The sequence below is a fragment of the Hipposideros armiger genome, unplaced genomic scaffold (genome assembly GCF_001890085.2).
Source record: "Hipposideros armiger isolate ML-2016 unplaced genomic scaffold, ASM189008v1 scaffold_231, whole genome shotgun sequence".
Lineage (NCBI taxonomy): Eukaryota > Metazoa > Chordata > Mammalia > Chiroptera > Hipposideridae > Hipposideros > Hipposideros armiger.
This window is the reverse complement of record NW_017731581.1, coordinates 779,300-791,010: the sequence shown is the minus strand read 5'-3', so window position 1 is coordinate 791,010 and position 11,711 is coordinate 779,300. Positions and strand designations below refer to the sequence as shown.

At 50.2% G+C, this 11,711-nt stretch overlaps 1 protein-coding gene across 1 annotated transcript; it reads right to left on the bottom strand.

Moving 5' to 3' along the window:
* Positions 1 to 1,539: 1,539 nt before the first annotated feature.
* Positions 1,540 to 11,345, bottom strand: LOC109389353 (solute carrier family 23 member 1-like). Its single transcript, XM_019654780.1, has 9 exons — positions 11,313 to 11,345; positions 7,805 to 7,986; positions 7,346 to 7,463; positions 6,097 to 6,253; positions 5,064 to 5,317; positions 3,962 to 4,126; positions 3,472 to 3,580; positions 3,282 to 3,377; positions 1,540 to 1,940 (listed from the first exon to the last, which is right to left on the bottom strand). Exons 1-9 carry the CDS (start codon positions 11,343 to 11,345, stop codon positions 1,684 to 1,686), a joined length of 1,371 nt encoding a protein of 456 aa, XP_019510325.1. The 3' UTR covers positions 1,540 to 1,683.
* Positions 11,346 to 11,711: the final 366 nt, after the last annotated feature.

Genomic DNA, 11,711 nt, shown 5'->3' with positions numbered 1-11,711 from the left:
CATGTGGGATATTTTGGATGGACTGTTCCCAGAAGCATTTTGATGGTTTTAGTTTCTGATTATTATAAAGTATTAAGAGTAACATGGCTCCATGTTGGTCTTTCAGGGCTGTTTGCGGTAAGGGCTGGCCGGCTGCAGGGCACACACCTTCTCCCACTGTGGTCCTCCTATTCAAGGGGTACTGGGTGCAGTGGAGGCCTAGGCCACAGGCCTTTCAAGAAGAGGACAGGCAGGACCTGTCCCTGGAGGTGCCATGACACCGGTACTTTCAGCACACTTTGGATTCAGGGTGGTGGTCTCGTGGGTTCTAGAGAGTTCTGGAGCCCACGTGCTCATCCTGTGTGCTTGGGAGCCCAGAAACAGTGCTGACAGCGCTGTGCTACAGGACATCAGGGCAGAACCAGCTACATCTGCTTCTTCTGGTAAGAAAGACCCCTGAATGGAGTCCACGCCAGGCCCCACAGCGTTCTGAGCGCTCTCTGGAGAGGCTCCTGGACGAAGAGTATATAGTGTTCCTGGGCATGTATGCTGGGTGTGATATTTGGTCAAACATTATTCTAGATGTTCCTGTGAAGGTATGTTTTAGATGAGATTCACATTTAAATCAGTAGACTTTGGGTAAAGCAGATTACCCTCCATAATGTGGGTGGCCCTCGTCCAATCAGGTGAAGGACTGAAGAGCCCACAAGATTGACCTTCCCGGAGGAAGAGAGAATTCTGCCAATGACTGCACCTTGAGCTCAGTCTTGAGCTGCAGCTCTTCCCAGACTGCTGGGGTCTACCCTGCAGATTTTGGACTTGCCAGCCTCCACAATCACAGGAGCCCATTCCTTAAAGAAACGCTCACTCTGTGTATATATATATACCGTATATGTATATATACTGCATATGTATATACGTGTGTGTGTACATGTGCAGATATGTGTATATATGCTACTGGCTCTGTTTTTCTGGAGAACCCTGGCTAATCTCCTGAGTATGCAAAGAGAATGGGTTCACCTGGCTCTACAGTTTACACGTCATGACAGCAGTGGCTCCCCTCCACTGCAGGCCCCCCTGAAATGCTTTGGCTGTTTCCTCTCCCCATGAGAACCTGACAAGCAGTTGAGTCTTAGGCTCCAAACCCAGTCCTGTCTACTCCACAGACCAGCTTTCACTGTTCACAGCCATCCTGTGATGCAGGAGCGGGCCCCCCAGGACTCCCACTGGGGGTGCAGGGGTGGGCTCTGCCAGCACTTCACTGTTTACAGATGGCAGGGGCAGAAAGGGGCTGGCCAGGCCGCCTGCCTCTGTGGGGAGGAAGAGACCTTCTTTCAGCCAACAGCCCCATCTCTGTCCCCTGCTCCACCCCAGGCCTCTTTCTCCCAAGGCATCAAAATACTGCCGAGAGCACGTGGACCAAGGGAGCTTTTGTGTGGACATCGGGTTACCCTGGTTCACCCTAGAGATGGTAGGGCGAGAGCCCAATGGATGGGTGCAGCTTGAGGCCAGGCCTTGGTGACTCAGTGACCAGGCCAAAGCACGCTTGTCCTGTAACACTTATTGGGCTGCTTGGGTGTGTGAGGTGCCACAGGTGCCCGGGAGGGCGGGGCACTCACCCATACATGAAATGGAGATATTAGCATATTCTGGGGGTACGGGTGTGTGGAGAGGGCTTGGGGACGTGCGTAAGGAGACATCTCTTCACATCCTGGTTTCTGTGGCACACTTCGGGCGCTCTCCTGAGAAATCCTGGGAGACGAGTGTGAGCTGGCTCACGCCCACCTGTCCCTTCTCACTGAGTTCCGGTCTGGGCCAGAAGGGGAGGTACCGGGCGCAGGAGGAAGCGCAGAACTTGGTGCCAATCCCACAGGGGAAGTTGTAGATTTCCGAGGCTTTCGTGGTGTCCTCAGACTCCTGGGCTTGATTCCACGCCAGGAGGCCTCTCTCCTCCAGACTTCCTGATAGGAGACAGCGAGTAGTCAAGACTGGGCCCTGATGGAGTGGGGCAGAACCGGGACTGGAGGGAGCCTCTGGCGCCCCCTGCAGGAGCTTGTGAGGTCTCCACTCAGGGCCCTCCACCTGCCAACAGAGCCGTCTCTTCCTTCTCCAAGCCCATCTCAAGAGTCACAGCTCAGCTCAGCTCAGCTCATCAGGCATTCCCTGAGCTCGCATTGTGGGGCTGACAGGGTGCAGAGCTCGGGGGTGGGGCCTTATATGAACCTCCGTCCTTTCCTCATCTTCAGGGGGCGGGCCTTCCCACATCTTAATGCTTCTGGAATGCAGACGCATTGTAAACTTGGTGGAGAGAAGAGATGTGGAAAACAGAATACCACGAAGCAGGTGCCATCAGAGAGGTCCTTTCAAGAGGCCGCGACAGGGTCAAGAAGGGAGCACTGAAAGCCACCAGGTATGACAGCCCTGCACTCTCCACCGTCAGCGTCCTCAGCACTTCGAGACTCGGTTTGCTCACCATTGCACTTACTACCCTGTATTGTAATTGTTTTCTCTCTCCCCTGTTAGCCTGTGGTTTCGGAAGGCAGGGGGCATGTCTATCTGCTCTTGGTATTCTCAGTACATTGCACCTGGAACACAGCAAGTGCTCAATGAGATTTTATTGAAAATTGAACGAACGAATGAATGAATGAATACATGTGTTCTTTCCCTCACCCACTAGACTTAAAACTCTAAAAAAGCTGGGGCTGTGTCTTTTTCTTTTTGCTTCTTGTGTATTTCTCACCTAAGGCCCTGTCATGAGCTGAATTGTGTACCCCCAAAGAACATGTAGAAGCCCTAACGCCCATACCTCAGAATGTGACCACATTTGGAGACAGGACATTTAAAGAGGTGACTAAGTTAAAGCTGAGGGCTTTAGGATGGGTCCTAATCTAATCAGACTAGTGCCTTTATAAGAAGAGGTGTCTAGGACACAGGGACATACCCGGGAAGCACCCACAAAGGGAAGGGCAGGTGAGGACACAGCAAAAAAGTGGCCATCTACAAGCTTAGGAGAGAGGTCTCAGGAGAAACCAGCCCTGCCAACACCTTTGTCGTGGACTTCCAGCTTGCAGACTGTGAGAAAATACATTTCGGTTGTTTAAGCCCCCAGTCTGTGGTATTTGGTGATGGCAACCCTAGAAAGCTCATACAGGTCCGTATACCACCACCCCTGACCCAGGGCTTGCTCAGGGTACGCTGTGGCCAGTCTGACATGGTCATCAGGGCTGGAGAAGCTATGTGGGGGTCGCCCATGCTGGCCATCTACCTAAACTGCTAGCTTACAGAGCGAAGGTGAGCCTTACCAGGGATGGTGTTGTCCAGTAGAAAGCCCAGAAATCCACCGACAAACATGCCCGTGGTCAGCAGCACCTGGATGACCTGGTCCAGCTGGAGAACCCCTAGAGTGGAGACAAAGGCGACAGGGATTCCCAGGGACCAAGGGACCTGCTGGCTCTGCCTCGAGTGGTCATAGTCTAGAAGATGGGGACTCACCTGTCTGGAGCTTGTCGGGGTTCTTGTTCACCCAGTTGGGAATGGCGAGCCCACAGTAGATGGAGAAGCCAAAGATAAAGATATTCCTGGACGAGTTCATGTCCACGTACTGTGAGAGAGATGTCGCCATGGCAGCCCAGAGCCATCAGCACCTTTGCTGCTCACCCATCGAACACCCCTCCAAGTGCCCCTGCACTCCCACCGCCACCAGAGTTTCGGGGGGGAGGCTGGACTCAGAGCAACACATGCTCTCAGTGAACAAGCCAGGCCCTGAGTCCCACTTGACCTTGGGAGCTGAGTGGTTTGGATAATCCAAATCAAACGGATGCAATTTCTGCTCCTCAGACGTTCTGGCTATATCTGTCTTCCATTTGGGGGCCAGTGTGGTTTCTAGGACCAAGGACCCCCAGCCCTGTCCCGTTCATCTCAGTCCCCATGGGCTCCCTCCACGAGATGCACTGCTTTGCTCCCCCAAGGGCCGCTGGCTCACCTGCAGATTAGAAATCCCCACAGCAGAGATGACTCCGAACATCACCAGGTACATGCCCCCGATCACAGGGGTGGGGATGGTCGCAAATGCAGCCCCTATCTTCCCAAAAACACCCATCAGGAGCAGCACACAGCCCGCGGCGACAATCACCATCCTGCTCCCCACCTGCAGCAGGAGACAGGGGTGAAGGGGGCGGGGGGGGTGTGTGTGAGGAGCTCAGTGCCAGCCAGGCCACATGCCCCAGGGCCCTCTGCCCCACTCCCGGGGCACCTCAAACAATGCTCCCAGGGACTCGCAGGGGCAGTGCCACCTAACCTCAGAATGACCCCCCTCTGCTCCCACGTGGGGTCTGGGAAAGGAAGAGGATGTGACCAGGTGGCAGTTGCATATTCAGATTTGGAGGTCTGACACAGGGCTGGGCCACAGGTAATGAAGCTCCCACCCAAACTTCAGAAAGTAGGGAATTTCTTCAGTGCTCGCAAAGCCTTGGTCTGCCAGTGCCGGGATGGACTCTCTGCCAATCGAATTGCCACATCCAAAAAGGGCAAGTATGGTGGCCCCTCAAAGATGTCACGGCCTAATCCCCAAACCTGTGACTACGTTACCACGCGTGGCAAAAGGGACTTTGCAGGTGTGATGACGTGGAGGATTTTGAGACGGAGACAGCATCCTGAATTATCTAGGTGGGCCCAACCTAATTTTGTGAGTCCTTATAAGCAGAGCACGCTCCCTGGCTGTGGTCAGAGGGAGATGTGACTGTGGAAGCAGGGTCAGAGAGATGCAACGTTGCTGGCTTTGAAGATGGAGCATGGGGGCCATAGCCAAGGAATGTGGGCAGCCTCTGGGTGATGGAAAAAGCAAGGGGATGGGGTCTCCTGTGGAGCCTTCAGAGAGGAACACAGCCCTGCCAATACCTATATTTCAGCCCCACAAGACCCGTGTCGGGCTTCTGGCCTCCAGATCAGTAAAATCATAAATGTGGGTTGTTTGAAGCCACGAGGTCTGTGCTAATTTGTTGCAGCAGGACTAGGAGACTAATACACTGAGTGACACATTTAGGTTCCCAGCCCGCCCCCGCAGGAGCCACCATCAGCAACCTTACCCTGGTGATACCCAGCGCTCCGACATTCTCGCTGTAGGAGGTGGTGCCGTTCCCTGTTCCCCAGGCCCCTGCCAGCAGGCAGCCCAGGCCCTCAATGCCAATGCCACGGTTGATGGCGTGCTTTGGAGGGGGCGGGGCTCCCACCAGCCGGGCACAGGCGTAATAATCGCCTACTGACTCCACCATCGAGGAGATCACCCCGGCTATGATCCCAAAGACCCCAGCCAGGCTGATGGTGGGGATGCCCCACTGTCCTGAAAACGCAATACAGAGGGAATATTAATCCGGAAGATCACAGGCTGCCGAACCCCAAATAACGTCTTTGCATGTCTTCGGCCCCACAACTGCCCAGAGGCGCTGGCTCAGGCTCCTCCCTACCATTCCCCCACTGACAGTGGGTCAGAAGCCCTGACCTTGAGATCGCTGTTCACAAGAAGAGCCAGCAGCGGGGGAGTCTTCCCAGCAAAGCCTTGACGCACGTGCAAACCGAGATTCTTACTCGGGGAGGCCCCAGCCCCACAGTCTATAGGGCCAGACCAGCCCACCCTGGAACCTGGTTATTTATACACCTTGAGCCAAGAACTGTGGTGAAAGGAGCCCAGCAGTGGCCTAAGGGATGGCCTTGAACTCGTCTCCCCAGGAATGTCCTCGTGTGGGATACTCCAAATCCAGGAGGAGATCCAAAGGCCCAACTAGGAATATGGGGGCTCTTGGTCCTCTCCCCACACCCAGGCTCATAGGCTCTGAGCAGCGTAGAGGTGGACGAGGGACGTAAGCCAGCTCGGAGGTAGGCCTGGGAGTGGGGGGCCTCTGGTCCAGCACCCACCCTCCAAAGGATTCCTAGGACAACCCAGGGGTCTCCTTCTTCTCTTAGGGGTCCAGTATGGATTTCCTAGGGCCTGTCCCTCATCAAAGTCCTTGGAGGAGAAGCCCACCTCCTGCCCTATTCAACCCCCGTCCAGTACCCTGGGCCCCATGGGCAGTCCTGGCAAACATAAGCCCCAGGCCAGAAGGGCCCCCATCTTTTTGTTACCTGGGTAAGGGAAGCGAAACCAAGGGGCCTGGCTCAGAACGTTGCCTTTGGTGTCCGTGCGGGCCAGATACCCATAGGCTGTGGGGGCGGAGGGGAAGGTATTGGTGATGGTGAACACGAAGCAGAGGAACCAGGAGATGCAGAGCCCTAGCAGCACCTGTCGGAGGGATCCGCTCGTCACCGCGGGGCCTGCTCCCCAGCCCCTGCCAACCCCTCCCAGAGGGGCTGCCTGGAGGACAGAGTTCAGGAAACCTCTTTGAAATGAGAACGCATTGGTAAATGGCCCTTCCAGTGACAACAGGAATCTGGTGTGTGGAGGCTAATTAGCACATTAAAAGAACGTAAAAAATAAACTGTGGGGAGACCTTGTGTCAAATAGGGGCGGACTGTCTTAGTAAAGTGGGTGTTTATTAAATAGTCTGTCTCCCTTTCCACTGTTTGCTGGTCACATGACCTTGGATCAACTTCTCTGAGCCTCAGTTTCCTCATCTGTACAATGGAATTAGATCACTGCTCTGTAAAGCCTGAAGCAGGGTTTCTTAAAGCAGCGTCCTCATATATATGATTTTTAATCTCTGGTGGCCAAACCCCCCCAAATCTGTATTTTTTTTACCAGTGTCCCCAAGCGACTCGTATGCACTCTGAATTTTAGAACAACTGGCCTACAGGGTTGTTGAAGAATCCATGAGATCATTGTGTAGAAGCACCTGGTTACAATGTGAAATGGAGTTCCCAGTTAAATTAGACCTGAAAACGTCTGTGTGTGATTGACAGCTATGCATACTTGACAGTGTGGTGCAAATTCAACAGAGGAGGCTCTGAAAAGGGAGTTACCATCAGCATCACGGGTACTTGAATTACCCATGAGCCACTGTGAAAGAACCTAAGTATCTTGGCCCTTAGTTGTATATAATTAGCAGTGATCCTGGCTGTCTCCCCCAGTATCCCGCTATGAGGGTGGCCCAGGGGACATGAGAAAGCTGTCCCACACTGGTGCCCAGAGCAAGGACCTAAGGCAGGGTTCTCGGTTCCTGGGAGAGAAGCACTGAGGAAAGATCTGGAATGGCATGATGCCAACAGTCAGGGAGTGTTCCCACAGGCTACAGTGGGATCCAGAAAAGTTGAAGAGGGGAAGCCCCTGCAGATGGGGGAGCATTTGATTTGGGGGCCACCCGGGAGTGCAAGAGGCTGTCCTTCACTCTCCAGGTAAGTCAACTAAGAATGGAAGAGGGTTGGGGGTGCTTCTTACAGGGAAGACCTGAAACAGGTAGAACTTAGTGGTGTGACACTTCTTTCGTCCATAAACGGGCACGGGTATAGCGATGTTTTTCAGGTACTGGGAAAACAGCACGATGAGGAAGATGGTCCTGAAACAGAAACAAACCACGCCCAACCTGGCGAGCTGGGACTCATCCTGAGCAAGGGTCCAGGGAGCCAAGCCACCACGTGTCTCTGGGACTGAGGACAGTGGCTGCCCTGGGAGTGCCCCCATCTAGGCATGTCTGCGAGGTGAGTCCTAATGATGTAATAAACAGTGGTAATAATACATTATAAGGAGCAATTTCACTGCTTTTCAAGGTTTCTTAATGTTCATCAAAGTATCTGTAAACCACAGAGGTGGCCAATATCCAGGACTCCTGTTATTCTTGCAGGGTCATCTTCCGCCAAAGGAAACTTAGACGACAGTCCCTCCCCAGAGAGGACTTACATGGCGGAGATCCCCCAGTGGACCCCGGCATCATTGCTTGCAGAATCGAAGAGAGGCAGGGCCACCAGGGAGATGGTAGGAGCGATGGTCAAGGGGCCAATGAATCGCATGAGAAAGCCAATGAGGCCTGAGAAGCCCACTAGCATCTGGACACAGGAAGCAACCATGATGACACCCTGCAGCTGAAGAGGGACACACAGTACAGCTCAGGCATCTCAAAGCTCCCAGCAGGACTGCGGGCCTCAGCCCAGCCACTGCTCCACCTGCTCAGCCTGAGGTGGTATGTTCAGAGGCAAACCTGAGCCCCCGAGGAACTGAAGGAAGGAGAACTCTGATCTCGCTCCTCTCTCGAGTTCTCGACTGCCTGTTGGACATTTTTTTTTTATCGTGCTTTTGGACATTTTTACTGACCATGAACCTTTTCAGGAAGGAGCCCTCAAAAGTATTTACTGATCATAGTGATGATGATGATGACTTAATACTAGCATCATTCAGTAGTGTATTGAACATCTTTTTGCTTTATTTTTTTTCTGTTTTCCTACTTTCTATTGCAGGGGTTGGCGATTTTTTTTTTTTTTGCAAAGGACCAGATGGTGAATATTGGGGGCTTCGCAGGCCATATGACCTCTGTCAAAACTTTTCCAGACAGTAGGTGAGTGGATGTACCCAGCTGTGTTCCAATAAAAGTTCACTTATAGGCACTGAAGTTTGAATGTCACACAGGGGTTGACACGTCAGGAAAGTTTATTCTTCATTTGATTTTTTTCCTTCAGCCATTTAAAATATAAAACCATTTTTAGCTGGTGAGCTGTTCAAAAACAGACAACAGGCCAGATTTGACTCATGGGCTGATGTTCGCCAACCCCTGATCCGCTGGACTGATTACTGCTTCTTTTTAACTTGGCTAGTCCGAATGTTACACAATACATTCTATTTTATCCCTGATAACTTTCCTTGCTCTGATGTCTGCTCTTTCTGAAAGTAACATATCTACTCCTGCTTTTTTTAAAATTAGTGTTAGCATGGTATATTTTTCTCCATCCATTTACTTTTAGTCTATATGTGTCTTTATATTTAAAGTGAGTTTCGTGTGGACAACATATAGTTGGGTCTTGTTTTTTTAATCCACTCTGACAATCTGTCTTTTAATTAGTACATTTAGACCATTGACATTCAAAGTGATTATTGGTATCTTTCTACTTGTTGCCCTTGTTCTTTGTTTCTATTTCTTTTTCTTTTTGTCTCCCACTTTTTTTTTCTGCCTTTTGTGGTATTAACGGAACATTTTATATGAGCGCATTTTCTCTCCTTTCTTAGCATTTTCTCTTCTGTTTTTTTACTCTTTTTTAGTGGTTGCCCTACAGTTTGCAATACACATTTGAGGCTAAGCCAAGTCCACTTTCAAACAACACTATCCCACTTCATGGGTAGGATGAGTGCCTTTTAATAACAAAATAACCCTAATTTCTCTCACCTATCCTGGGTCATTGCTGTCATTCATTTTGCTTCATATATAAGCATGCATAAGTACATAAATAAAAACTACCATGATGCCGGAAAGTGAAGTTAAAGTTGATCTAATGTGCTACAAACTAAACTTGCCATCCCTTCCCACAGTTTTCCTTTTCTGCTACCACCATTTCCTTAACATAGAATCATTGTTCGCTTTTACCTCTCCATTACTTCTCGTATCCCAGTAAGTGATGACATTCCTACTGGTCCTATATTCACATCACTTGCATTTGTGGCCAGTATTGAACTATGCAGTTGGTCGGCTGACCAACAGTGGTTTCAAGCCTTGAGATGTACATGGATAAACATAACTCAGACAAATATGGAGAATCTACCTTAAATTCTAATAGCCTGGCTCAGTGAATAAAACCAATCAACCAATCCCGTCAATTAACAAAATGAGAACTTTTTCTTGTTTGTCGCGCTGATGAGAAAATTGGACCAGCAGAGGGAGCTATAACACCACAGATAGGACTGGGTCTCCTCTCACTGTTGGACGCCTGGAGGCCCCGTGAGGGAAAACGGTGGCACCTATGTTAGACGTGTGCCAGGGGGACCCCATACTCTGGGCCCTGCCTGTTAGAGCAGAGGCTGAAACTTTTTTCTGTAAAAGGCCAGATAGTAAATATTTCAGGTTTTGGGGGCCGTATGAGGTTTCTGGTACACTTTCTTTTTTAAACAACCTTTTAAAATGTAAAAACCATTCTCCAGACCACGCTGGATTTGGTCCAAGAGCCACAGTTTGCTAAATCCTGTTTATACACTACAGAGGGTGCCCAAAAAATGGAAACACATTTTAAGAAAGAAAAACTGTATTAAAATTGTAATACTCAATATATACCAATAACAAAAGATGAATACAAGTCGCGTTGGACTTCTACAATGACAAGAGGTGCTCAAAGTGGTTCCCATCAGCGTCCAGACATTTCTGATGACAGCAAACTACTGCTTGAGCAATCGTGACCAAAGTGTCCACTTGTATACATGTTTTTGGCACCCCTGGTTTATCACCAACACAAAAATAAATAGTAAATGTATTTAGGAAAGTATGCGTGTCTCTGTCACTTGGGATCCCGTGATCAATGCAGGGACAGCATGACCCATATCCCTAAACATCCTCTCTTCCAATACAGTTCAAGCCCCAAGGACATTCCTTTCCATAATTCTTGCCCAGTGTCCTCAAACCACAAGGTTGCTGCTTCTGAACCTGGTGACGGCTTGTGCCATTGGACGCGGACACTTCGTTAGAACAAGGAAGGATTTGAGCAGCAGAGTGCTTAGGTAGGAGAAGAGACAAATTCATTTCTCAGACCCTTCTTCTCAGATGGTATGAAGGCAAGAGGTTCGTACATAAGGAATTACAGGCCTCAGCAGGTCGGAGTGAAAGAGAAACGCTGCTTCTCATTCTTTGCTTAGTTTCCATTTAGATTTATCAAAGCCAAGTAGAGGCTCCCTGGGAGAGAACAAAACAAACACAGAAAAAAAAACACACATGCGCAAAATAAAAACAAACAAAAGAAACAAAGCCCCACAAGCCACAAGTATTCTGTGATTCATTCTAACGACAATACAGTAAAACTAGGTTTCCCAGAAGAAGAACATGCTGATTCGGAAAAGGTGGGGCAACACCCAGCATGCTGAGATGGGCCAATCAACCTGGCAAAAAGCCAGGGCCCTCCGGCTTGACAAGTGAAATTCTTAGGAATATCTTGGCCTGGAACTACAGGGACCTGTTCTTTAACGATTAAAGAGCTCTGTTGCCTCAGGGCCCACCCTGAGATAAGAAGGAAGCACAATGACTTGGTGAGATTATTGGCGTCCACGACATCAGGGTGCACTTTTGGACTGCTAGAGCGTAGTCTTGTGAAAAAAGGCTCTGGCAGGAATCCCCAAGTGATGGTTCAGACTGATCTATGGTTCAGAGGGTCCTCGGGTCCTTAAACAAGCACAGTGCTCCCTGAGGTCTGAGATGTGTCCCCGCTACATGAGGACTGACCCTGTTAGAAGGCAGGGGCTTCAGCCCCGCCATGTTGTGAGGATGTGGCCTGAAGCAGCCATGAGGCGATGAGGATACTGAACATGGATGGGGTGGGTTGCAGGATGACCCTGTCCCTTCGAAAGGTCCTTACTAACTAGTGGGCTACTGGGCACTGTTTGGAATTGGACCACTAGCGCATAGCACCCAAGACTCTGAAATCAGAGATCCCAATCATATCTTCAGTGATGTCAGCAAGATATTCAAATAAGGAAAGGGCTGATCAACAAATTTTGCTGATTAAAGGGAAATAGTTATATTCAGGAAAATAAAAGGCAGTTACATTTTGTAACTGGGATTCCTAGGCTCCATAAGCAAGTGACAGTCACTCCTCTCCTGAGACAGACACTACCTCACAAG

Excerpts from the sequence above, each read along its gene's own strand:
- LOC109389353 (XM_019654780.1), bottom strand. The coding sequence starts at position 11,345 with ATGGCGGGGCTGAAGCCCCTGCCTTCTAACAGG. Across the intron at positions 7,987-11,312 it reads AGCCCCTGCCTTCTAACAGG|CTGCAGGGTGTCATCATGGT; the intron begins GTCAGTCCTCAT and ends GTCCCTCTTCAG. Across the intron at positions 3,581-3,961 it reads TGGGGATTTCTAATCTGCAG|TACGTGGACATGAACTCGTC; the intron begins GTGAGCCAGCGG and ends TCTCTCTCACAG.